A 26566-nucleotide genomic window follows, 5' to 3' on the forward strand; every position below is an offset into this window, starting at 1 on the left:
GAGGAAACTCTTTCTCTGTGGGAAGAGAAACCAGGAAAAGTGGCCCCCGTGGACCAAGCATATGGAAAAACTCCTGAACGACACCATTCATTTCTCTCTTTTTCCTCTTACTGCCTCATCCTGCAGGTAAGCCAGACACGGGAAGTGTGAAAGAGTGTGGAGAAGCAAAAACCTCAGCCTTCTAACCAAAGGACCAGGGACAGTCGCCCCTGAGAGCTGGAGGCGGGCAGAAGAGGGGGGAATCACAGAGAAGAGTGAGCTCAAGAACAGGATCCCATAATGTTGTGTTTGAAGTCCTGGCTCGCTCCTAAGCTGCACATACGTGGCACTAACCCCAGACAGCATGCCGAAGGCTTCAGGGACTGAACGCAGTGCAAACCGTGAATGTTAGACTGGCCCCTGGAGAGCGTGCACTCGGGGCAGATCCAAAGAGCATTTCAAAGGCTTTGAAAGCTGAACAGATGTTGGAACTACAGCTCAGAGGGCAGGCTGGAATCAGAGGCTTCAACCTAACTGGGTTCATTTAATGATTAAACAAACAAACAAGCAGACAAAACATTGATATTCTTTAGAGGATTTTAACAGGACCCAGAGTCTCAGAATGTAATATTCAAAACATCCAGGGCATAGTCCAAAATTACTTGACATGCAAAGAAACAGGGAAAGCTCAACAATGCACAAGGGGAAAGGCAATTGATAAACATCAAGCCCAAGATGAGCCAGGTGACGTAGACAAAGACTTTAAGCCGCTGTCATAACCATGCTCCCTGAGGTAAGGGTGAACACTGTGGAAACAAATGGAAATATAGAACTTCCTAGGGGGAAAAAAGCTATAAAAAAAGAACTGAATGAAAATTTTAGAGAGGAAAAGGATACAAAAGAACATAAAAATTCACCAGATAGACTCAATAACAGAATGCAGAAGACAGAAAAAAACAGTAAACTTAAAGACAGAACAATAGAAAAATAGAAATTATCTAATCTGAACAAGGACACTTACCAAGGACTAAGAGGAATGTTACATAAAAAGGGTCAACTCACTAAGAAGGCATAACCATGGCAAACGTGCACGCGCCTAACAGAACTTCAAACCACATGAAGCAAAAATGAATAGAACTGAAAAGAGAAACAGACAAATCAACTATTATAGTTGGAGACTTCAACACTTCCAGCAACCAGCAGAGCTCATCAGATGGAAAATCAACAAGGACATAAAAAATCTGAACACCACCATTAACCACTTCACTTACTTGACATTTATAGAACCCAATAACAGCAGAAAGCAAACTCTTTTTTGTGTGCACTGGAAACACTCACCACAATAGGTAGTTTCCTGGGACCAGGAAGCAAAGCTACAAAATTTAAAAGAGTTGAAATGATACAGACTATATAGTCTGACCATAATGCATTAAACTAAAATGAATAACAGAAAGACATCTGAAAAATTCCCAAATACTTGAAAATTAAATAAGACATGTCTAAAATAATCCATGGGTCAAAGAAATCTCAAAGGAAATTTGACATTTTTGAAATTAAATGACAATAAAAATACAGCATAAATTTCAAACCCAAAGTAGGAAGAAGGAAAGAAATTACAAAGGGCAGAAATTTTAAAATTGCTTTCACTTATATGTGGATTCTAATAAACAAAATAAACTGGCAAACCAAATAGAAACAGACTCCTAGAGACAGAGAACAGGCTGACAGCTGTCAGAGGGGAGGGGTTTGCGGGAGCAGGCTGAAAAACGTGAAGGGATTAAGCAAAAAAAAAGAGAAAACACCCAAAAAACAAAAAACAAAAGAGCAAAACAACTCATAGACACGGACAATAGTATGGTGATCACCAGGGGGAAGGGGCGGGGGAAAGTAGGAGAGGGTACAAGGGGGACAGATGGTGATGGAAGGAGACTTAGGGTGGTGAACACACAGTACAATATACAGATGATGTGTTATATAACTGTACACCTGGAACCTATATGATTTTATTAACCAATGTCACCCCAATAAATCAACATTTAAAAACTCCCCAAAATTCACACAAGAAGAAGGAGGTCGTCTGAATTGTACCCCACTATTAAAGTGATCAAGTTCATCGTTTAAATATTTCTAAAACAGAAAACTTCAGGCCCAAATAGTTTCACCCAACATTTAAGGAAGATAATCCATGGGTCAAAGAAATCTCAAAGGAAATTTGACATTTTTGAAATTAAATGACAATAAAAATACAGCATAAAAAATATAGCATAAAATTCAAACCCAAAGTAGGAAGAAGGAAAGAAATAAATTCTATACAATCTCCTCCAGAAAATAGAGGGAGCGGGAAATACTTCTCAACTCACTTAGTGGAGCATTACCCTGATACTATAACCAGTATTACTATAAGTGGTATTAGAAAACTACAGACCAACACCCCTCAAAAGCACAGACACAGTGATCCTCGAGGAAATATGAGAATATATTCATATAGAAGGTATCACATATGTAACACAACACAGCCACGACCAACTGGGATTTGCCCACCAAATCTGGTTCAGCATTTGAAAATCCACTGGTGTGACCTACAGATGGCTGGAGAAATCCACACGATCCTGTCAACACACACAGACAGAGCAACTGACAAAATTCAACACCAGTTCAAGATAAAAACTCCAGCAAACTCGGAGTAGAACTTCCTTACCCTAGAGAAATGAAAACTTATGTTCGTACAGAAATACCGTACACAAATCTCTGTAACAGCATTATACATTATCACCAAAACATGGAAACATCCCAATGTTCCCGAGGGTGAATGGATAAGCAAACTGTCCTGTGATAAAAAGGAACAAACTACTGATACGCAACAAAATGAATGAATCAATTTCAAAAGCATTATGCCAAGTGAAAGAAGCATCTCAAAAGGTCACAAATGAAGTGGAAAGACCAGGCTGTAAGGCCAGGGAACAGATCAGTGGGGGTGGGGGTGGGGGGGTTGAATACAAAGGAGCAGCATGAGTGAATCTGGGGGGTGCACTGTCCGGACCCTGACGGTGGCGGGGGTCACAGGAACCTAAGCGAATGTTAAAACCCTGCGGACATCTCAGTGGCAAGTTCCGCTACCCTGGCCAGTGACCAGGCTTCCCTGGGCGCCTGAGGTTTTCTTTACCTGCAAGAGGGAAGCCAGGGCTCAGCATGCGTAGGGCCGAGTTGAAACTCCCAGCTTTAGAAAAACAAAGCAAAACAGCTGCAAAGGAAGCCAGGAGGGCCCGGATCTCTGGGAGGGATGGAGGCCATGGAGCCAGGGTTCCCTGGGACTCCCTGAGGCAGGCCAGGAGGTGCCTCCCAGACCCCCCAGTTCTGGGGGGGAGGGCGCTGCTCAGCCCTGCTGTCCCCTGCACCAGACCACCAAAGTCGTGTCCCACATGCAGAGCCTAAATCGACCCTCCACTGCTTCTGCGGAGGAGCCCCCTGTAAGGAGCAGGGTGGCTGCTGGAGCTGAGAGCCCTGCTCAGGCACCAGCCTGGAGGCTCCAAGCTCAAGGGCCGTCAGCAGGGGCGCTGGGGCATGAGCATGGAGCAGGGCACCGTGGGCCTAGGACTAGCTGGACAGCCTTCTCCTGGAAGAGGGTGCGAGGAAGGGCAGAGAGGGCTCAGCAGGCAGCAGGAGGGAACAGGGAGGGCAAGGGGGTCCCTGCTGAGGGGCGTGGTCTGGGGTGGCTAGAGGCAGGGCCGGGAGGGCCAGGAGAAAGGGGGGTGTCGTCAAGGGAGAGAGAGGACAGGGCCAGAAGGAGAAGGGCTGGGAGGCGTGCTGAGGTGGCTCTTTCCGGAAGGCCTGGGTTGTAGAACTTAGTGACAAAACACTAACAGTCACCACCGCTGTAGCTCACAGGGGAGAGCTCTTCCTAGGAGTCAGGATCTTGGTGAGCACGTCACAGGTCACTCCTCCCAGTCCTCCCAAGGGGCCAGTGACAGGGCTGGTCATGCTGGGTCATGCCCACTGTACAGCCAAAGACCCAGAAGCCAACGCCTTAGCAGGCAAAGATGGCGTTCAAACTCTCCCACCCCGCTTCCTGCTCCGTAGGCCCTTCTCCTGTGCCCCCCCGCCGGGGGCTCCCATGCCCACTCCAGGGGCTCAGAGCTGCTTCTTTGTCCACTTCCCCAGGCAGCCAGCAGCCTGACACAGGATGAGGCCTGTAGGCTGGAGCCCCCACCCCCATCCCAAGAACAAAGGGCACGGAAGGGGAGGGGGAGGCAGCCACTGGTGTCCCCACTGCTTGTGGGAGGGGAAGAAAGAAGAGAAGAGGGAAGTCAGGCCAGAGCTTCAGCAAAAGCAGCTGGCAACAAGGGCTCCAGGCGGGCCGGGCCCACCAGCCGACCCTCCAGAAGCCTGCGCACCCCCCATGAAGGGCTGTCCCCTGGAGTCAGTCAGACTCACCCTCGGCGGTGAGTGGAAAGCACCCTGAGGAGGCACCAGCCAGGGGCTCAGAGTCAGCTTCGTAGTTTACGGGGCCCAGAGCAAAATGGAAACGCCGGACCCTTGTTCCAAAATGACTCAGAATTTCAAGATGGGGACCACAGAGCATTTAACCCTGTGTGACTGCACAGGGCACATGCCAATAAGGCTGGCTCTGCCTGGGCTGCAGGACTACTCACAGTGCAGCCTCAGTAAGTCACGCCACCCTCTGGCCCCAGCATGCGTGTCCGTAGTGCATCCTGACCAGCTCACAAGATGACTGTGAGGTCAGGGAGGCTGTGGATGGGTAAAGGACGTCTCAGGCTATAGAGTGCCACAGAAGTGTCCGTGCAAAGGCACATAAAGAGGGACAGGAGGGTGAGCCTCCACCACGGCCACAGCAGGCAGAGGCGGCTGGCCAGCAGGGAGGCTCCGGGGCTGTCTTGAGTGGGTTGAAGTGATAAAGTTGGGTGGGCACCGAGCCCCTTGGCCATCTCAGGAATGCTGGGCTTCCGTGGCCCTCGGTCCAGTCCCAGGCCATCAGTGACCTTACTGAGTGACCTTAGGGCCTCAGTTTTCCTATCTGGAAAATGAGGGTGCTGGATGACATTAATATTAAAGGCAGGCATGGGATTAAGGGAGGAAGAGAAGAAACCAGAGTAGAGAAATAGATGGAGGTAAAGGGCTGGGAGCAAATGTCTCCATCCGACATGGCCTGGGGACCCTGAAGTATGATCCTGGGAAGTTACTCAGCCTTTCTGACCCTTTTCATTCCCCTCTTCTGTAAAGTCAAGAAATAATGACAAGGCCTGAAGCTCCAAGTGGCGCATCCTGCTGGTCACGACGATGTGCCCCTCCTCCCCCCGTTCCTTGGGCAGCCCTGATGTGGCTGAGATGCCCACCTCCTGTTGGACCAGGTGCCTTAGGGCATGCGTCCTGATTGGACCAAGTCAGTCAGGTGGGCTCATCCCTCTTGCCAGTGATTGGTTTACGCAAAAGCATGTTAAACATTTCTGACCAAAGAGACATGAGGAAACATGTGCAGGAGGCTTCTAGAAGAGTTTTTCTTTGATGATGGGGGCGGGTTGGGGGGGAGGCCATCTGTAGCCAGTACTCCCACTCTTCTTGGCCTCCTGGAGAGTGGACACCACCCTGGGCCCACATGGGGACGCGGAGGAAGGGGCCTGGGTCCTGGATGATGCCCCTGAGCCCCCGAAGGAACCAGCCCTAGAGCTGTCCTACCTTGAGCTTGAGTGTTGTGAGAAAGACAATGTTTTCCTCAGCATCTGAACCATTTTGCGTCGGTTCCTGGTTCCCAAGCTGGGGGGGCCCCTGCCTCATGAAGGACCCCTCCTCAGGGGGCGCAGGGGCAACAGGTGGTGGTGGGAGGGTGGCTTCCTGAGCAAGGACATTCAATGCGCAACAGAGAGGGGCTGTGCAGCCAGGATGGCCGGTCCCACGGTACCTGAGACGCCACCTCCTGGGCTGGAAATGCCTTCCTTTATGTGACCCCCATAGTGTCCCAGTGTCAACAAGCGGGCCCCTCATTCACTGCCTGCGCTGCCGCTCACCAGAATCGCGGAGACTACCCAAGAGGGCTCTGTGTGGAGTCTGAATAGGAATGAAAGGGACAGATGCCTGGGTGGTCCGAGGTAGACTCGCCTGGGCATCAGTCCATCCATCTGTCCACGCCTTCAGGAACTGTTTCCTTAGCTCTTCAGCCAGACTCTGCCCTGCAGGGAGACAATTCCAGCGAAGCTCCCAGGGAAGAGACAGACGTCCTGCCCTATTTTTGAGTGAACTAAAAATAGCTTGGGGAGCAGTGTAAAAGCATGTAGGTGACTGTTAATAGTATCACATGCCCAGGGGCAGTATCATGTCCCTGCCAGGCTCTGGAAGTAGACCGAGATGGGCTCAAATCCCACCTCCTCCATCTACCAGCTGTGTGACCAAGAGTGACTGACTCAACCTCTCTGAGCCAACAATGTCTGCCTCATAGAGTGTTAGGATTTAAAGAGAAAGACATCAGGACAGCCTGGCACCTCGCACAGAGCAGGCTCTAGATCAATGAGTACTTTTTCTCTTCTTTTTAATAGGCAGCCCATGCCCAGAAGCAAGCTAGAAATGGAGCTGTTGATGACACAGGTTCTCTCTGTATGCTGAGATGGCCAGTCCTTTTACCTCTTCTTTCTACATTTGTAAACTGGTTGGATTTTTTTTTTAAACACTTTATTTATTTTTAGAGAGAGGGGAAGGGAGGGAGAAAAAGAGGAAGAGAAACATCAATGTGTGGTTGCCTCTTACGCACCCTCTACCGGGGACCTGGCCCGAAACCCAGGCATGTGCCCTGACTGAGAATTGAACCAGCGACACTTTGGTTCACAGGCTGGCACTCAATCCACTGAGCCACACCAGCCAGGGCTACATTTGTTAACTGGTTGGATTTTTAAAATATATTGGATCATTTTTAAACTCAGGGGAAAAAAACAACAAAGCTTTTTTCTATGCTTTAGAAAATTACAGCATCGTGGGGTTAGGTGGAACAGAGTCCACCGCGATGCGACACCCCTGCAGTGCGGGTCCAGGGGAAGCAGGGCCCGGAGGCCGGCTCCTGGCGGAAACCAGCGCTGCCGGTCCCTACACCACACTAGGGGGAGTGAGGTTTCTGGGTGGCCTCTCAGGACCCTGCCAGGATTTGGAAGCAGGGGTCCAAGAGGGAGTTCAACAACCACTTGGAACTCCCCATGCCACTTGGAACTCGGGGGTGCCAGCACCGGAAGAGAGGCTGGGGGTGTGCCCAAGGACAAGTGGGCTAAGCCTTTCTAAGAAGGTGGGTGGTGAAGCCAAGCTGTCCCGCCTCTGGGGGAGGCTTCCTGGCCATGGGGGCAGGGAGCTCACCCTGCAAGGGGAGAGGCACCTGTGCTGGACATTGCTTTTGGGGGAGGCCCAGTGTTTAAAGCACCATGTGAGAGGGCACCTTGCCTCCGCCACTGGCTCTGGCCTGGCACTGGGCCCGCGGTTGGCATCTGCGATCTTCAGGGTGGGCTGTAGGGTGCTACTCACGCTTGGGCTCCGGTGGGTTTGGGGCCCACTACTGAACGTCGAATGGGACAGTTTGCTCATCCAAGGGCTGTGCTGGCCTTGCGAGTTGGGAGCACAGCCTCTCACCAGGGCTCCTTCCGGGCTGCGGTGCCTGGGCCCCGCCTCTCACACCCACTCCGCCCTCCTTGTCCTCCAAACTGGCCAGCTTGGGTTCTAATCACCCCACTAACACTCAGGACTCAGCTCTAGGCCACCCTCCCCCACACACTGCCGCTTCTGCTAAACTCACACAGAAATGCCTTCCCACCAGCCCTGTTACCCCCAAGATGGACTTAACCAGAGCACCTCCGCCTTCCAGTGAATTGAGACTTAGCTTCTTGAAACAAGGCAAACTGTGGTGGCCCCAGCCAGCATTTCAATGTTGCTGCCATCAATAGGACAGATGGTGGCAAATGAAAGAGACTCCGAGTTCTGGGAACCCTGTTAGGGAATTTCTAAGTTGGGGAGAGGAGAAAAGTAGCCTCACCACAATCTGGTGCTGAGACCCTGCACAAAGCCCACCCTTTCTGCGTCCCAGCTTCTTGGCCTGTGAAATGAAGCCCATGACGCATTCGCTTCATGCTACTCCTGTGGGGACCAAAGGAGAGTATGGGTTGGAGAGCTCTTGGCAAAAAATAAACAATGTGGAGGCGGTCCGCTCGCCCATCTCCGATGCCAGGCAGCTCCTGCGGTACATCTCCCAGTTCCGCCTGCCCCACCTGGGCAGGGGATGTATCTGCTGCGATCTCCCTGGGTCCTCCTGGAGTCTTGCAGCCTAGGGAGTGGACGAGAAGCTGGCCAGCCCTCCCAGAACCTGGACCCTGAGTGGCGGGGGATAATTGGGCAGGAGGGACTTCCTTGTCCCTGCTTCCTCTCTGCTGCAACTGTCCCTCCTCCTTGGAAAGAAGCCCCCATGCAAAGCACCCCAGGGGGAAATTCCTCGGGGCCAATGGGGCGTGGGGAGAGGGTTCTATGTTCATTTGAGGGAGCTCTTTGCAAAGGCAAATTCCTTCTCAGGCCAGCACAGCCATGAAAAAGCAGATGCAACAGGCTCCCCTCCCCCACACGACTTCCACCGCCATTTACAATTTACACCTCACCCCACAGAAACTGGATGAGAGGCCTGGGGTGGAGGGAGGAGGACCCATGTCGCCAGCATGACCGGGCTGTGGCACCTCAGTTACCCTCGTGCCAGCCCCTGCAGGGAGGGTTCCTGGCTCCACTCTCTGGACGGGGAAATCAGTGCCAGGAGTCCGGGACTTGGAGGCGGTCTCCCCATGAGGAAGGCGGCCAGCGAGGGACACGCCTTTGTGGCCTCCAGTCAGGGGGACGAGAGGGCAGGGGGATTCCCAGCCTGGCCATCCCAGCGCGGGTCTGCAGAGCCTGGCGGCCAGTGTGGGCCCCGGAATCTGCACTTTCAAAGGCCTCCCCCTGGAGAATGCGGTGATGAGACCTGGGAGGGCAATCTCATTTGAGTGGTGGGTGACCTCCCACACGCGGGGACAGTGAGCTGGTCCTAACCCAGGGCCCTGGGGGCTCTGGGCCTTGAGCCTGGCACATGCCCTCTGAGGCTGACAAGAGGGTGGGTAGGTGGCTGTGGGGGTGAGGAATATTCCAGCAGCAGCTGCAGCGAAAACAGAGGGGCTTGGCCATCACCGCCTCCAGGCTGACTCAGCCCGCAGCAGTCACCGCCTCTCCGGGGGTGTGATGGGTCCCCGACAGCCCCCTCGCTGTGCTGGGAGCCCCTTGGAGTAACAGCAGTGATGACGATGCCAATGAGACGAGGGCCAGTGATACTGAGCAGCCCCCCTGAGCCAGGCTTATCCTCAGGGCCTCACCTGAGTTAATCCACCTACACCTCGCAAGCCTATGAAGCATATAGTTTCTATTACTATTCCTGCTTTACAGATGAGGAAACTGAGGCACAGAGAAATTAAGGATTTGGTAGGAAGTGATGGAGCCAGGACAGAAACTTCAAGCCCTTTTTTCTGTTATGTGACACAACCTTCTCAATTCATTCCTGTATCTGCAGTGGCAGACACAGTGCCTGTCACAGAGCAGGTGCCCACGCGTCCCTCCGTCATCATCATCAACAACCTGGGGCCTTAGGGGTGGCAGTGACAGGGACAGCAGGGACAGCAGCAGCAGTCAACCAGTGCCAGGCTTCCCCTTCTAAGTGTTCCCGGAGCTACGGAGAGTGCAGGAAAATAACTCCCCTGCGGAAAGGACTTAGGATGCACCAGGCGCTGAGCAGGTGGCTGCCCCATCCTTTCATTCCACGCTCACCATACCCCTGTGAGGACAGCGATGTTGCATCCCCATTTCCCGCATGAGGCTTGAAGATGTAAAGAGACTGATCCCAGGTCAGCCAGCAAGTCGGAAAGTTGGGAGTTGGCCTACGACCTATCTGGCCCCAGAACCTGAGTCCTTGACCACAAAGTCCTCTTGCTCCCCAAATCTTTATCTGAACTGCCTGGAGAGGCAGAGAGGGGCTTGCTTCCAAACGATGATTTCAGGGCAGAGCTCAGGAGGAACAGGGGCTCCTGGGTTCCGGGGTGGTCCCCTTGCGCCTCATCTATTCACTCAGTCATTCAGGTAGCGTTCACTGTGCCTTCATGTGCCCCACACTCTGGGCTGGGTGCCCGGGGCACAGCGGTGCATGAAGCCGGCCCCTGTCCTGCCTGTTTGCTGGGAGAACCACAGAAATCAACCCTCCTCCCAGCCCCTCCCGGACCCAGTGGGAGGGACTTAATGCTCCTGGGATTAAAAGACTGGTTGTCCCGTATTTGTTGGTCCTCTCTGCCCAGAGAGTCAGGTGGCCCCTTGTCTGGTAGGTGCATCCTGACTTTCCTTTGGGGGACTACCCTCCCCATCCCAGGGAGTTTGGGCAGCCAGCCCCTGGGGATGGCACCTGAGCAGGCCTGGCCAATCAGAACGGCCCCCTCCCAGCATGATTCCTTGTGCCAACTGGGAAAATAGCGATCATTAAACTATTCAATAGATGTTGGGGAGATATTTGGTACAATTTAGCACCTGGTCTTCAATAAAACTCGAACAAAAGGAGACTGGGGCAGGAAGAGGGTGGTCTTTATTAACATGCTGAAGATTGTAAGTCTAAACCCAGGTTTGGCACCAACATTATGCTAATGGTAGTAGGAAACAGTCACTTCATCTAAAAAATAAGAAAAAAAGATGGGGCCCTGGGTCTGCCAGCCCCACCCCGCCCTGTACTGACTTGTCCTATCCGCTAGTCCAAGGCCAGAGCAGAGGGCCAGGAGCAACCTCAGCTCCAGAGCTGCTCCGGCTGCCTAAGACCGTACCTGTGGTCCTCTGTGCTCAGAAAGCTTCAGCCTGTCTGTCCCCCGACTACAGCTTCTGCCTCTGGAGGCTGGAGTATTCCCTGGACCCATTGCCCAGACACCTGACTACCTCCTGCCTGGCCCTTCCCTCTGCATGAGCCCAGGTCCCCTAGCAACACCAGCCTCAGCCTCTCCAGGACTTACCACTGTCTGTGAGACCTCCCAGGGCAACTGCTGCCCAGGCACCCGTCCCAGCCTGTTTTCCGTACCTTGCGCCTGGGCCACGTGGCCAGCATTCCAGCAGGCCTCATTCCCAGGCCCTCCTGGGTCAGGCGATGTCTCAAGTACCCACCCCTGTGCCAACTAATTCTACAAATGCTGGCGAGTCTCATCTCAGAAGGAAAAGTAATTCGACTCATAAATACAGGAAAAGGAGAGATAATACAATGATTACTTTTTGAAGAGGACATGACTGCTTACTTTGAAAACCCAAAGAAATCAACCAGAAATTACTAGATGTAATAAATGAGTTCATACCGGTGGTGAGATATAAGATAAATTTACAAAAATCAACTGCATTCCTGTATGCTAGTGACATGCAGCTAGGAAAAAAAAAAATCAATGGAAAAAGTATTTCATCCTCAGTGGTAACAAAACACATTAAATATTAAACATTAATTTAACCTAACTGTAAGTCATTTATTTTAAATGCTAATATTTTGCTTCTAATAGGAGAACTAAGATATAATAAAAAGCAATACTCTCTAATTTAATAAATTTAATTTAATGCAATACAATTAAAGACCGTGAAAATGTGTTACATACTTAAAAATCCATAAATGGTGAAGAATATCAGAAAGTTTTTTTATAAAGGTAATCTTTGGTTGATTTGTCTCAATTTTAAAATATATTACAGCAAGTAACAGTGATCAAAATTTTATAATATTGCTTTAAAAACAAAAAATCTTTGAGCATCAAAAATAAATGATCGTAATGGATTATAATACACTGAAAAGAATCGATGAGTCCATAGTGATGCTCAGAAAAGGGGTAAAGGAAAGATATTTACAGACAACACCCTATCTCTAGGGAAACAATGATAGGATTAGAAAAATCACCACCTTGCAACCACCAAGGCAATTTATGTTTAGCGCCCATTGACGCGCTATCTGTGAAAAGCTATTGGAGAAGCAAATACTTGCACTGTCAAGTACCACCCCAGAGATTACTTATTAATTATAAGGAAGAAAAAGTACCATTATATTGAAGAACGCAAGCAGACACAATCTTAACCAACAAATCAAACTCAGCATCACCAATAAAGGGACAAAAATGACATCATGTGGCTCCTTAGGCGAGGCCCTGAGAAGTATACCCTGCCACCTCTCCTTGCCAAAAATGTGAGGGAACAATCAGACATGTAGATTATCGGACAGCCTACCGGCCACTGTCCTGGACTTGGCAGAAAGCGTCAATGTTATGGAGGTGAAAAAAAATCAGAGATTATTTTAATTTCCAGAAGGCGGAACAGGTACATAACAAACCAGATGCAATATGCGACCCCTGATTGGATTCTGGATCAAAACAAGGAGAGGAAGGGCATTTTGAGAACAACTGGGGAAACCTGCGGGCTGACGAGGAGATGATGTTATTGAGTTAATAGGAGTCCTGGGCGCAAGGGTGGCCCTCGTTTCAGCGGGAGGCGGCCCTCGCTCTTACACTCCGAGGTGTTCGTGGGGGATGTCAGGGTGTCTTCACTTACTTAAAATACTTCTGTAAAACGAAACAACACTAAAGAAAAGGGATGATAATCAATGATAGCGTGAAAGAAAAGTGAGACGTGGTAAAATGCTAACAGTGAATCTAGATGAAGAGTATTTGGGTGTTCATCATGTTCTGCTTCTAGCTTTTCTGTTTGAACATTTTCAAAATAAAGAGTACGAGGAAAAAACTAATGGGATTCAGTCCTAGTTTAGAAATAAATTCAAATTATTAGTAGAACTGAATGTTGGGTGAACCTCATAATAAATCCCAAACAGGTGAAACAAATATTTTTACAATAGTAGGTTATAAACAAAATAGCTTATTTACTCTCGTTAGAGAAGGGGCAATAAGTCCCTGACTACTAAAATATGATAAATACAATTAGAAATAAGGTATGTATGATCTACCTGAACAAAATATTTAAATGTAGGAAAATTTTTGAGTAATAAGTGTAATCAGCCCCCCCCAAAAAAAGTAGCACTGCAAGATAAAATGGCAAAATAAATATAAAAAGAACTGATTTATATAAAGATTGAAATTTAAATTCCTCTTAATAAGTGCTCAAAAGAGGTGAATATAACAGTTTATGCAGAAGATACCAAGAATAAAAGGAATATAAAAAAATTCAAAGTCTCATTAGCAATTAAAAAAGAAAATGTAAACAAGTTTAAAATAAAATGTAAAATAATGCTTAGTGTTGATGGGGAAACAGGGCATCCTGAAGTGGGGACCCTCAGACCTTGGGTGGGATCCGCTTTGGGACAAGTCAGGTTGGAGACTGAGGGGACAGGGAGGAGACGGGAGAAACAAACGAATCCCTGGATGGCCCAGGAAAGGGTGGCCGGTGAGCGGGCAAGCGGGCTCCTGATGCCACCCACTCAGCGTCTAGGAAGTGGCAGCAGGAGTCTCCTGGGTCAGGAGTTTTAAAAAGCCCACAGAAAAGGCCAGTCGTCTGGCTGGCAGCTGGGCTGGGAACAGCAGCATGGTGTGCCGGCAGAAGGCTGGGGAGAGGTACGGGGGGTGGGGTGGGGCGGGTGCGGGGCTCAAGTTCCCTCTTCTCTCTCTTTGGGCCCTGCCCTGCCCACACCGCTCAGGCTGCTGGGGAGGCAGCGGTTGCCCAGCCAGCCCAGCGGCCTGCGGGAGCGCCGGGCTCAGGAGCCCTGCTGGCTGAATGGAGCGCTGTGGAGACACTCGCTGCAAGGGGCTGGCGGAAGGGTCACCGCTGGGAGCGGGTTAAGCAGAGAGGTGACATGGCTGTGTTTGGGATTCTGACCCAAGAAATATTAGGTGGAAAGGGGCCAAAATGGCTCTTAGACACTGGTCACAACCACCGATGGGTCACCACCAAGAAAAGGACAAGGGTCTTAAGGTATAGAAGTCCTACCATTTAGCACTAGTTACATTTCATGTTCTATAATCTTGTTTCAATTTATAAATCGATGACATTTGGAACTTTTTGTTTGAGCAGCTGCTTTCGGGAGGATTTCTGAGAGTGAGCACAGGCCTGTGAGTTGCGGACGCTGTGTACATGTGTGCAAGTCCGTGCGCTGGCACCTGGGCTCAGGCCCCGTCCCCCAGTCACCTACGTGGGGTCACAGGAGGTTCATGAAACCATGCTCCCTTCTGTTCATCCCGGCACAGCGGCTGGGAAGTCCTGTAGCTGCCCTCGGACCTTCCCCCTCTCCCCCTCAGCTCTAACTCTCCTCTCATTGCCGGGACCGGGCCGACGGCCCCGCCCCACCTCAGCCCCCAAGTACTAGCAGGCAGTGCTTGTCTAAAACGCAACAGAGCCACGTCCCCCCTCTGCTTCAGCCTTCGGGGAGCACCACCTGCCCTCTCTGCCGGCCTCTGCCTGCCTCATCAGTCTGCTCCCTCCCCGCTGCTCTCCCTCCGGAGGCCTCTCCTCCAGTGCAGCATGGCTCTCCTTCCCTTTGCAGAGAGTGTCCCCTATTCTGGGCAGAGCGATGGCTGTTCCCACACCCCAGCCACACCTGGACAGCCTCCACCCTGCCCGTGTCCCAGAGGTTAACCGAGAGTCTGCCTTAGGGGCCCACCCCCACGCCCACAGCATGAAGCCCCTTCAGGGGAGGAAGCCGATCCTATTCATCCATCTGTCCTCTAGCACCAAACTGACACAGAGCAGGCGCGCAAAAGAATCTGTAAAAGAATAAAAATGGACAACCCTCCCAGCAGACCTACAGCGGGTGCTAACAGTCATATTAACAACTGTTTACAGCACTCCGTGTCACCCATGGTGTTACAGGCTTAACACATATCGCTAATAGGATTCTCACTTTACAGATGAGGAGACTGAGGCACAGGATCACACGGCCTGAAAGTGGAAGACCTGGGCCTCAAACCAGGTGCATCTGGCGCCAGGGTCCGGGCTCCCTACCACGTCTCTACGGCACAGAAAGAACATTAAAGCCAGCCTGGCCTGAACCGAGAGGCTGGAGGGAGATGCAGGGCACTGGGCGCAAGAAGGGGTCAAGGCCAGCGGGGGCCACAGAGCCTCCGAGGCTGAGAAGAGCCTGCATCTTGAGCCAAGAATATGGAGAAGCTTGGAGAATGTGGACAGGCTGCAGCCAGAGGGTCCAGGCCGAGAGTCCAGCCCCTGCCCCTGCGCTACCCGCCCCCAGGGCTGCGGAGGCTCTGGAAGGAAACTGGAGCAGCCGGGGAACAGGCCTCCCGGGGCTCTTTAATCACCCTTCGCACAGGAAGCAGTGGTGATGCATAATTCAGGGCGCACTGGCAGGCAGCCTCCCCGCGCTAAATCCCGGGCTCCTGCTGGCACCGGTGGCCTTCCATAGCAGCCATCTTCCCCGGGGGCGCAGCGCCCCGCCCCTGCCGTTATAACCGGCTTCTAATTAAGGCTCCTGCCAGGCCCTGCTCCCACCCTGAACCGAACCCGGACCGCCCCAGCCTGAGAAAGCCAGAGGAAGCCTCAGAGAGGAGGCTTCTCCAGTGTCAGGTTTCTAACGGTCAGATCTGACCATCCTCCCGCTCTTCTGGCCCTTGAAAAACCTGGGACCCCCAACTGCAGGCAGCTTGAGAGGCAGCTTTAGAAACAGACAGGCCTGGATTCACACCCCAGCCCCTCCCCTTACCGGGGGAGCCCCCAACAGCTCATTGCACCCCTGGGCTCAGGGCTGTTGTGAGGATGAAAGGGAGTGTAAGAGCTATGAAGGCAGTCCGCACAAACCATCCCCACGTCCCCTCGGCCCACAGAAAGTCAAGAGTGGCCGCAAGACGCAGGGGCCGCTGAGCAAAGAGGCCCATGCGTGGTCAAGTGCCAGGCAGCAGAAAGGGGTCAGGGTGCCCTGCAAGGGCGGGAAATAGCAGGACGCCAGCATGGCCATGGAGAAGGAGGGCAGAGGCCGGAATGCCAGCAGGCACTGTGCTTGGCCTTTATGGATCCTCTGCAATCCACAAACAGTCCCACAAATAGGGGCGATGGTCCCTGTTTTACAGATAAAGAAACCGAGGCCCATCCATCACGATAAGCACCTTTCACACCATCTGGGCTCTCATGTCTCCCCGTAAGGCCTCAGCCCATACCAGACCCAAAGGCCTACGCGGGAAGTGAGCAATCACAGAGACAGTGGACTCCAACGAAGGCAGGGATGCGGCTGCCCGTCCGGGACTCATCTGAGCCGGTCATACAGTCCCGGCTCCTAAGCCCCCCGGGCGGTTACCATCTGACTCCCACGCCAGCCTGAGCTCTCACCCACCTGCCCTTCCAGTGCCTGCACCACACAGAGCCAGTCCCCATCCCTGCCTCTGTGCGTCAGCCTTGTACGTGGTAGATAACGAGTAAATGTGGGGTGCTGGAGGGACAGATGGGTAAGCTGGGGAGGCTGCTGAAAGGAGGGGTGAGCAGACGGAAGAAGAAATGAGTGAATGAGTAATGAATGGATGAGTGGATGGGGCGATGAGTGGGTTGACTGGTGGATGGACAGGCAGGTAGACAGATGGGTTGGTGGATGGGTGGGTGGATGGGTAGATTGATGAGCAGGTAGATATTTGAATGGAGAGGATGATGAGTGGACAGCTAGATGGATAAGTGGATGTATAAATGGATGCATTGTTGAATGGGCAGGTAGGTGGTTGAATGGGTGGGAAGAGAGAAAAATGGGCAGCAGACAGGTGTTCTAGGAGACAGACCTTAGCTCACTGTACAAAAGAAGATTCAGCGAGAGCCTTGTCTGAACAGAAGGGCCTCGCCTTGGGTGGCAGCGAGTCCCGCCTTTTGGCAGGGCTGTTCTGGAGCAACGTATGCACCGAATGGACCTCTGTTCCCCTTTTGGTTTTTGTTTTGCTGTAAACCAGCCCTCTGTCTACCCTGTCCAGGTACAGGCCTTCAACTAGGACCTCCCTGGTGACGGTGCCCACTGTAAGTCCACGTGCAACCAATAGACACTTTTGGAGAAAGTTGGCAATCTTCTCCGAGTTTTGTGCCATGGCCTGTGAGATGTGGGTTTAACTGAAGGTCTTAGGTCTCAAGGGAGCTCAGAAACCCTTAGAGCCGCAGTGTGGGCTACGGCTACCAGGAGGTCCGCTCCCCTGGTGCTTATTGGATCACCGGTATACAAATTTCTTGATCCTGAGCTGCTTTGCTCCCTTTGTCTCCAAAAGCAGGCAGCTACAGACAATAGATCCCTAAGCGGTGACCCCAGGGGTGGCAGTTTACAAGGAGGGGGTGTTCTCTGTGGGGGGGGGCTCCAAGGATCAGAAGATGCTGGGAGAGGAAAAAACTGAAAGACAGAAGGGTGCAGAGTCCACCTCCAGGTGGGGGGTGGCTCCAATCAGGATGCCCCGGAGCGGGCCGGTGGTCCCGTCAGCAGCATGTTCCAGCAATTAATTATGGCTCTAGCCGGCCCTTACTCTGTGCGGGAAGGATGCAAGGGGCAGTGCTCAGACTGAGAGGCTGGGAAGATGGGCAGTCAGCATCTCACACGCAAGACAGGCAGGCAGGTGTCTTGAGATATCATCCATCCTGGTAGACGAGATATCCCAAGCCAGCCAGGCTGAGTCCCTTAAAAAACCCAAGAACCCAAGCCCAGTATTGTAAGTGGACTGAATCACACTTTAACCAGGTTCTGTGTTTTCTCCACATGTAAACTTCCCTGTCGTGGACAGTGAGACCTAAGGTCGGGGGTAGAAGAAGTGGAGAAAGAGCCAAGGGTCCGCCAGGAGGGGCAGAGCTGAGGGGCATTCTTTGGACACATCCATCTACTGTTGGTGCCGCATCCTCACTTGGATGCCAGGTGCCTTCCAGGTTTCACAGGCCGGGGTGAGACTCCCGACTCCTCGCCCAGCCCTCCTCCTGCCTTGGAATTCTCCGCTTCTCTCATACCCCCCTCCAATGGGCTCTATTAGCAAGCCCGCCCCTTCTCCCCGCTGCTCCTGCCCCCAGCATCTCTCATCTGGGTGCAGTGACAGCTTCCCTGCTGCTCCCCTGCCTCCTCCGCCCACCCCCTGCCCACTCCCTACACTCAAGGTTTGCTGTGCCTCAAACGCCCAGGCCCCTCCCGCCTCTGCCTGGATCAACCACCCCCAGAGATCTGCAAGGTACAGCCCCCACTGCATTCCAGGCTCTGCCTAAACGTCCATCTATGACAGAAGAGGCCTTCCACAGTCATTCTAAGGTCAAAAACCTGCCATTGGCCTTTGTACTTTAGGTTTCTCCCTAGTACCTAACACTGCCCAGTATAATTTTGATTCCTTTGCCTGCGTCTCCCCCAGGCCCATCAGAATGCAAGCTCAGGCCCCTCCTGTTCCCCAGTGCCTGGAAGAGTTTTGGCATATAGTAGGTGTGCCAGGGGCTGTTAAGGGGAAAATCAATTTTTTAAATCCTGGAAACATATTAAGACAACCAGCCCTGACGTGTGTGGCTCAGCGGACTGAGTGCCGGCCTGTGAACCAAAGGGTCACCAGTTCGATTCCCAGTCAGGACACATGCCTGGGTTGCTGGCCAGGTCCCCAGCTAGGGGTATACAAGAAGCAACCACACATTGATGTTTCTCTCCCTCTCTTTCTCCCTCTCTTCCCCTCTCTAAAAATAAATAAAATCATTTAAAAAAACAAACAGTGAGTTACAAAAAAGACAACCACCACAGAAAGTATTTCCATATCAACTACTCTATAAAAATGTCGGAGCACTGTGTGTATGTTTCGGGTGAGGGGGACAGCAGTTACCCCAGGTGTGACATTCACTCTGCTTCCAGGCCAGCGGCACGTCTCCCTCCCCGGCGCAGGCCTCCCCCCGCAGGTCTGTCGGTCCCAGCCAGCGGTCAGCCTCCCCTCCGGAGCTCAACCTGGTGGGCCTGCTCAGGGCCTGGGCTGGGGGTGACCACCGCGTGGGCCAAAGGGGCCACTGTGGCAGGAAGCAGAGGAACCCCCCCACATACACACACACTGCAGGCCTAGGATAGAACCACTCTCCCAACCCCACCAAAGGGACCCATGAACGTGGGTGTTCCTGTCTGCACCAAGTCGCATGGGGAAGGCCACTTGGGTGGGACCACCAGCCACTCGGTGGCTGCACAGCCCCAAATCTACGCTGCCCTCTAAGGCAGGGTTGACCAGTGCAGATGGCGGTGGAGCCCCGGTCCGTGGAAGGAGGCGCTGTTTCTCAGCCTGCCACCCCTCACCCCCCAGGTCCTTGGTTCCTGGCTCCGGCCCGCAGCTGGCCAGGCACGCAGGAATCCTCCGGCCAGCCCCCCGCCCCCCACCCCGGCTCTGCCCCCTCAGCCATCAGCCACGGGCGAAGCACTCCTCCCTCCACCCTGCTCTCATCACCCGCGTCCCCTTTCCCCTGGGTCTTTGTTCTCTTCCTGGGGCTGGGGAAGGCTCCTGGGCCTCAGAGTCAGGCCCAGGCCTGAAGGCCACTCTGCCCACCCAACCTGGTGACCCTGACCCTTGGGCATCCACCTGTGAAAGGGAGAATGCCTAGCACCCAAGGGAGCTCAGCTGACGCTTGGAGATCCTCCGCCTGCTAAACCTCCCCCCCACCCAGGCTGTCTTGCTATTTAAACACCTGATGCAGAACTCACCCAGGGAGGCGCAGACCACACCCACCCCCAGCCAGCCCTCCCCCACTCGGGGCTTCCTCCTGCTCTAGAATCCAGGGTCTTGGGAACAAAGCCATAACCCAAAGACATTTTGTCACGTGGATTCCAGCCGCATCAGGGATGTCTGACTGGATGGACCAGACTCGGGGCCTTCTTCGCACGCCCCTCCTCCCGGCACAGCCAAACTGTGCTGCAGGCACACCAGAGGCCCCAGGGTGCCGGCGGCCCACACGGGGCTTGCCCTCCCTGCCCCGTGCCCAGAGCTTGGTGCCTCATGCTCACTCCCTGCTCCCGAGGGGCCGAAGCCTCCGTCCCACTTGCACGGTGACCTCCAGCCTCAGGAGCACAGGGCTGTACCCAGGTGCGCAGAAACACAGGAGGCAGAGGGTCCCTCGGGCCCACTCCTGCCCTCCTCTCCACTCTCGGGCTGCAGGTCCCCCCATCAGTCCTGCAAGGCCCACAGGACCTGGGCCTGCCTTCTGTTTTGACAGTCGTCACCTGTACCAGGTCCCTATTAGGGCAGAACACATAGAGGGGGGGCCGTTCCCCAGAAGAGCCTTCGATTCTACAGCTCAGGAGTGTCTTGCTGGGGCTTTGCAGGCCTTCGGGCCCATCAGTTCTGCAGCGCCTGCCACTGCCCAAGCCTGGGCCGTCTCCCTCTCTGGCTACATGTCGAAGTCGCCTCCGGGTCCGACACGCGCCTGCCCTCGCAGCCCGGATCTTCTTCCCACGGCCCACAGAGAAAGGCCGAACCTTTCTGGACCGGCCCCGCCTTCCCCTCACGCCTCCCCTCCTGCCCCGTCCCCGCTCCCCAAGCTGCAGCCGCAGACATAGGGATGGCGCACTCCTTTCTTCCTCAGCCCCCGGTCCCCCTTGTCCTGGGCAGGACCCAGCTTTCGTTCAGGGCTGCCCTGCCCTGGCAGCCCGGGAACCTCAGAGGCGGGTCACTCTCAGCCCATCCCAGCCCCATTAACCCATTTGCCAGGTCAGATCCCAGCCTGAAGCCAGGTGGCACCAGCGTCTCTTGTGGCAGCCGTTCATTCAGAGGGGATGTGGGAACTCAGGGAGCCCAGCTGGGGCCTTTATTTCATCTCCTGTGCTTCTGGCCACATCCAAGGGCAGCTCTAAAGAAGGGGGAAATTACGGACCAGTCCCGGGTCGACTAAAGCGGCTTCACCTCCCCCAAACAATTTACAGCCTCCTTCAGGATGCTGGAGTGGACCTCAGTCCCAGCAGGAAGGACAAGTCAGGGGAGACGGTGCTGTGTTAGTGCGTGACAGGGACACCACTCAGCTACTTGTGTCCCCATTTCTCCAGCAAGAGGGATGGCCTTCCAACTGGAAAAGGGAGGGTGTGTGACAGGGAGTGTGGCCCGAGACTGCTGGAAGGATGGGCGGGGCGGGCGGGGCAGGCTGGACAGGGAGGGCGGGCTGAGGACGCAGGGGCTGGTCCCAGATCTTGACCTCAGGCCCCGGGAAACCCCCAGCTTAGACGCGCCTCTCAAAGATGCCCATAAGTGTTCAGAAAATAATAATAGCAGTAGCAGCGATTCTGACAGTGTGCCTACCCTGTGCAGGCACTGGACTAAGCACTCACATGCCAGCATGGGTTCAGAGTGCTGGGCCATCGTTTCATGAGCCTGTCACAGCGGTCCTGCTCTCACTGTACCACAGGTTTCCAGGGTTGGGACAGTGGTGTCCCCCTGTCCCCACCAGGTTTACATTCCTTAAAAGGCCAGGCTTTGTGTCTGACACTTTCCTTAAGTTTCCATCAAATTTCCTTGTCTTCTCTTTGCTGCTAGGATTCCTAAGTCAGTAAATTAGGGCGATATCAGAGACCAGCCTAACAGCATTGTTACTGACTAAAGTCCATACTCTACTCTGACATCCTTAGTTTTTACCCAACGTCGCTCCTTGTCCCGGGACCCCACCCAGGATGCCACAGTGCGTGCTGGTGCCACGTCTCCTTAGGCTCCACTCGCCTGCGGGGGCTCCTCAGACTCTCCGTGGCTTTGATGACCTTGTCACACCTGAGGGGTGCTCATCAGGTGTTTGGCAGGATGCCCCTCAGTTGTCGGGATTTGTCTGATGTTTTTCTCGTGACCTGAGCGGGCTGATGGTTTGGGGAGGGAGATTATAGAGGTAAAGTGCCCTTCTCATCACGTCACATGACCTGCCTCATGACCGCTGTGGGCCGCGGCCCGGGCTCAGGCAGGGCCGCTCAGGCTTCTCCACCGTGAGGCTGCCCCTCCCCTTCCCACGCTGGGCTCTTCAGCAGGCGGCCACCATCACCTCTGACACTTGGGGGTGGACACCTAAGCCCCACCTCCGTGATGAGGAATCATCTACATAAATTATTTGAATTTCTTCTGTACAAGAGAGTTTCCTAGTGTTTACTTATTCATTCATATCAGTATGGCCTCATGAATGTTTATTTTATACTTGAAACCTAGTCTACTTTGATTTTTGCAAAGCTTTTGATTCTGGTATCCCTGGTTTTTGGGAGTAGTTGGTAGAAGGTGGATACTTGGTGTTCATTGAACCCCACGTCTAACGAATGGTCGTTGTCGGTCCTGGAGCACTCACTAATGGGTTGGGAAATCAAGGCCTCTCTCTGGTTTTTAAAGAAATGAAATAGAAACTCTCAAGTATACAGCATTTTGAAGGGATCCCTACCTGTGGGGAAATGACGACCCTATTTTGGAAGGCACATGTGAACTCACTGTGTAGTGAGTAGGGATGCAAACTGTGTTTCCGTGGGTCCCGGCCAGTGATACAGGCTGAGCAGCCGCGGCCCACGAGGCCCTGTCCGTGGTCCTGCCCTGTGTCTGTAACCTGCCTGGCGAATGCAGACAGAGAGCGCCAGCTTCTGCCACCTGAAGGCAGCGCAGGGCCTGAGTGACAGAAGTAGGGTTTGACACTCTCTTGTGTCGGTTACAGTGGAATGAAATCAACAAGATGAAATTAGTAGAAATAGGGCCAAGTAACAGGTTTAGATTCAAGAAATTATTGACATAGACAACAAGCCCGATCTCTTCAACAGCCAGGGTTATTTAAAAAAAAAAGAAGAAGAAAAATTGCATTTGAGTAAGAGAGGCCTTAGGGTCACAACACCTGCATGCACTGCACGGCTGCACAGTTCTGGAAAGAAAACTGGTTTAAACAAAACAGCAGAAATGGACGTTTTGGGGGCCAAATAAGGAATCTGAATAAGCTCTGCATACTAAATGAGATGAGAATTTATTGAAGCAGAAAAATGCTAATCATTTACTGGGGGAAAAATCAGGTTACAGAACAGTATGCACAGCATGGTCTCATGTTCTAGAGAAAATCTACATATAAGCACAGCAACAGCTCTGGAAGCATGTGACCAAGGTGTCACAGTGGGGCTCCCTGGGGGGCTGGGAATTTTTGCTTGTCCATATTTCTCATTTTCTACGGTGCTTATAAGCTGCTTCTGCAAGGACAGAAGAGCATGCTTTCTGCAGAGCGCAATCGCGGACCCTCCTCCAGGGTGGGGAAGAGTCTGGCTTGGCAGAGGTTTCTAAGAAAGATCTCTGGGGGCTTTGGTGACCAGGAACTTAGTACGAGTGGAGAGTGTGGTGTGCCGCTCAAACGGCAGCCGCACCCTCAGCCATCCGTGCATGCGTGAGTGTTGGGGCTGGAGCGGTCCAGCCGGGTCCTCTGGTCCAGCCCCTCCATGTTATCACTAGGACACCTGAGTCACACAATTAGTGAATGGCAACTCCAGGGCCCCTGTCGGGTTGTATAGGAATGTCTTGGGGCTTCAGGCACTTGGCCTGGAGAAGGGAAGATGGGTGGGAAGGAGTGAGGTGGGCAGGAGCACTGTTCAAATAAGGCTGTCACATAGAAGAGGGCCCATGTGAGTGACTAAAGGACAAGCAGGCTTGGCTCTAGAGTGTATGAGGGAGAAGGTTCTAACAAGAGGAGCTGTCTAGCTTGCCAATAAGGTGGTGGGGTGCTAGGGCTCAGGCCCAAGCCCGTGTGGCCTCCTGCCAGAGGCTGCTGAAAGGCCTTCCCGCCACGGAGGCTCTGCGGTTCTGGACCTCCAGGTCCCAGCCAGAGCCAGCGGCTTCTTCTTCCCTGCAGCCAGTGCCCTGAGAGCAAGGAGCCGGGCTCTCCCCAGGCCAGGGGGCTGCTCGGCTGGCCTTGCAAAAGGAGAAGGAACGCAGTGGCTGCAGGAGGTGCCCCTGGGCAAAGCCAGGAAGACCGAGGGTTGGGCTGCTGTCTGCAGAAAGACTTGGGGGGCGCCAACAGAACTGCAGCAGCGATCATCCCGGGATGGGGTCCCCTGAGTTCTCAACCTTGACACCTGCTTCACCCTCTTCCACCTCCTGCTCCCAGTCCAGGCCATGCCCAGGTGCCAGGGAGAGACGTTTATCTATAGTTTCCCACTTGCAGGTGACAGGGGGGCATGGGTCCAACCTAGCCATGCCCTGGTGTCTCCCATGTTCTGAAATGCAAGGCCTGCGCTGTCCCAGGAACGGAATGCCAGCCAGTGGTCCTTGTGAGGCCCGTGGGCCCGCGCTCCCCATGCACAGCCTGGGGCCTTAGGTGGCCTTGGCAACTCACTACTCAGGGCTTCTGTGCCCCGACCACTTTGGAGTGCACAGTAGCAAGAGGGTGGGGATGCTCACCTGCCAGGTGGGTGCCTTGCCCTCCCCCCAGACATAGTCGCCTGTCCCTGTGCTCATGGCATAAGAGGACACTGATATATGGAGCATTTGCTGGTATTCCTCTGCTCACCACACTGGCAGCACCAACCCTCAGACTTCAGTCCTGATAACAACGTAACTCCTGCTTTCCCCAAATAGACACAGGCCCACCCCAGGAAACACTGCTCAGATGCCGCTCCCCAAGGTTGGCTCTGGCAGGCCTACCGCAGCCAACACAACCAGCTGCCAGCCAAGCTCGCCCATAGGGGCCTGAATGGGGGGTGGGGGTGGGGAAGGTCACCAAGCAGGCGCAAGTGCTCAGAATCCTGGGTGGCCACAAGCGGGCACCTCCTTCTGTATTCTAGGCAGGGGGTGCAGTCACGGAGCCAGGCTGCAGAGCGCCCCTAGTTGTCCTCTTCACCCCTTGGCTAGGCCCAGCCAGGCGCACACCTCCCACTGCGTCCTGGAATTCCGCGCGCACAGATCTCTGCGTCTTAGTCACCGCAGCGTCTTAGTCACCGCAGCGTGGGAAGGGGCGGGGGTCCAGAGGCCAAGTTCTGACAGCTCCTTCCCCCAAACATCGAGTGGGTTGCGGACCGGTCAGAGGGACACAGAAGATGGGCAGAGAGGCCACCCTGGGCGTGACGCGTGATGCTCGCAGCACCGGCGCTAATGGTGGAAAGCGAGAGTCCGACAGGGCAGGGGGAGCTCAATGTCCTCAGTTCAGGAGAGGGGGGCAGGCTGTGGCACAGGCGGGAGTCCTCCCGGGATGAAGCCACCGCCTCGGGCAGGAGAAAAGACAGGGAAGCTGGGGGAGGGGAAATGGAAGGGGTTCGGAGGCCGGTGGGGAAGGAAAGCGGAGGGGGGGGGGCGGCCGCGGAGACTCGGGATGGGGGGCGGGCGCCCACCGCGGTCCCCTTACCTCCTCGCCCTGGCCGAAGCGCAGGCCGAGCGCCGCGACGCGCTCCACGCGCAGGAAGCCGTCGGGGTCGCGGCCGCACACCTCGAACACCTGGCGCAGGCGGCGCACCGAGCGCAGCAGAGCCGCGGGGGCGCCCGCCCAGCCCGCGCCGCCCGCCATCCGGGTCGGCCCCGCAGTTAGCCCGAGTCCCGCGCCGCCCGCCGCGTCCGCCGCCGCCCGCCCCGCGCCGCCATCACCGCGCGCCCGCCGGGGCCGCCGGCCGCCCGCGTGGGTCTGCGACGCGCAGCCTCCCTCCGCCCGGGGGCGCGGCCGTGTCAGGCGCCGCGCCGCAGCCCCGCCGCTCGGGGCGGGAGGCGGCGGCGGCGGCAGCGCGGAGACTGCAGACAAAAGGAGCCGCGCTGCTCCGAGTGGGGCCGCCACGCGGGCCGGCTGACCCCTCGCGCTCCGAGGCGCCGACGCCTCCGCTGACTCAGTTTCCCTCAGCGAACCGAGTTCATCTCCTTCTCTGGAAAACCCGGAGGGTGGGGGCGTGACAAGTGTCGGGAAACTCAGAGCTGCCCGGAGGCCCCGCCCCTCCTCTGGGGAAATCAGTTATGAGGCCTGAGCCTGGGACCACCCCCACCGGAGTCTGACAGCCTCTCAGCCACCCTCAGTCTCCCTACCCACGGCCAATCCATCCTGCACCTTTGTGGGTACCGGGCACTCATTATACCCTAGGTGATGCATACAGCAGCGTGTTCGACTGCTACAGTCATGCCCAAGGAAGCGGAGACACAGAGACGTTGAGCTGCTTACCCTAGGCCACACAGCTTGTGAGAGGCTGGGTCAGGATTCCTATCCAGTCTAGATCTGGATGGATCTAGACGTCCTCCTAACCTCTGTGCTGCCTTGGAAAGAACAGTCTCCAGGCCTAGGAACACACAGTCCTCCCTAATAGCACCCTGGGGTCAGCTCTGGGTTGAGGAAGGAGGCAGAGAGGGGGAGCAGAGACCCGGGGACAGAGGAGGTAGAGAGAAGACTGCAGGGGGCAGGAAAAAGGAAAAGCTAGGGACTTCCCCTAGGCTTGCCTGTTGCAGGGCCTAGGGACAGCCAACACCTTAGGGAGGTTCCCTCCCTCCCCTGGGTTCCCACCCTCAGCCCTCTCTGGATGCCCAAGCTCAGAGCCCAGGACAGAATCTCAGTCCTAAGGAGTGGCACAGCCTCCAGGCCTGGACCTTAGCCTCCTCCCGAAAGTGCTCAGCTGAGATTTTCCCGCAGCGGCCCATGGTGGCACCAGCCCTGCCTGGGGGCCCAACAGGACTTGGCTGAGCTCTTCTCTCCTCCT

At 54.3% G+C, this 26566-nt stretch overlaps 1 protein-coding gene across 1 annotated transcript in view; it reads right to left on the reverse strand.

The window, feature by feature from the left end:
* RAB11FIP4 (RAB11 family interacting protein 4) overlaps nucleotides 1-25401 on the reverse strand; it is a 102774-nt gene extending 77373 nt beyond the window's left edge. The window contains exon 1 of the mRNA XM_054573160.1: nucleotides 25243-25401. Coding sequence (XP_054429135.1) covers nucleotides 25243-25401 — 159 coding nt within the window. The remainder of the gene's footprint in view (nucleotides 1-25242) is intronic.
* Nucleotides 25402-26566: the final 1165 nt, after the last annotated feature.

Source organism: Pteronotus mesoamericanus, unplaced genomic scaffold (genome assembly GCF_021234165.1).
Source record: "Pteronotus mesoamericanus isolate MK-2021 breed Mesoamerican mustached bat unplaced genomic scaffold, CSHL_Meso_final contig_246, whole genome shotgun sequence".
Lineage (NCBI taxonomy): Eukaryota > Metazoa > Chordata > Mammalia > Chiroptera > Mormoopidae > Pteronotus > Pteronotus mesoamericanus.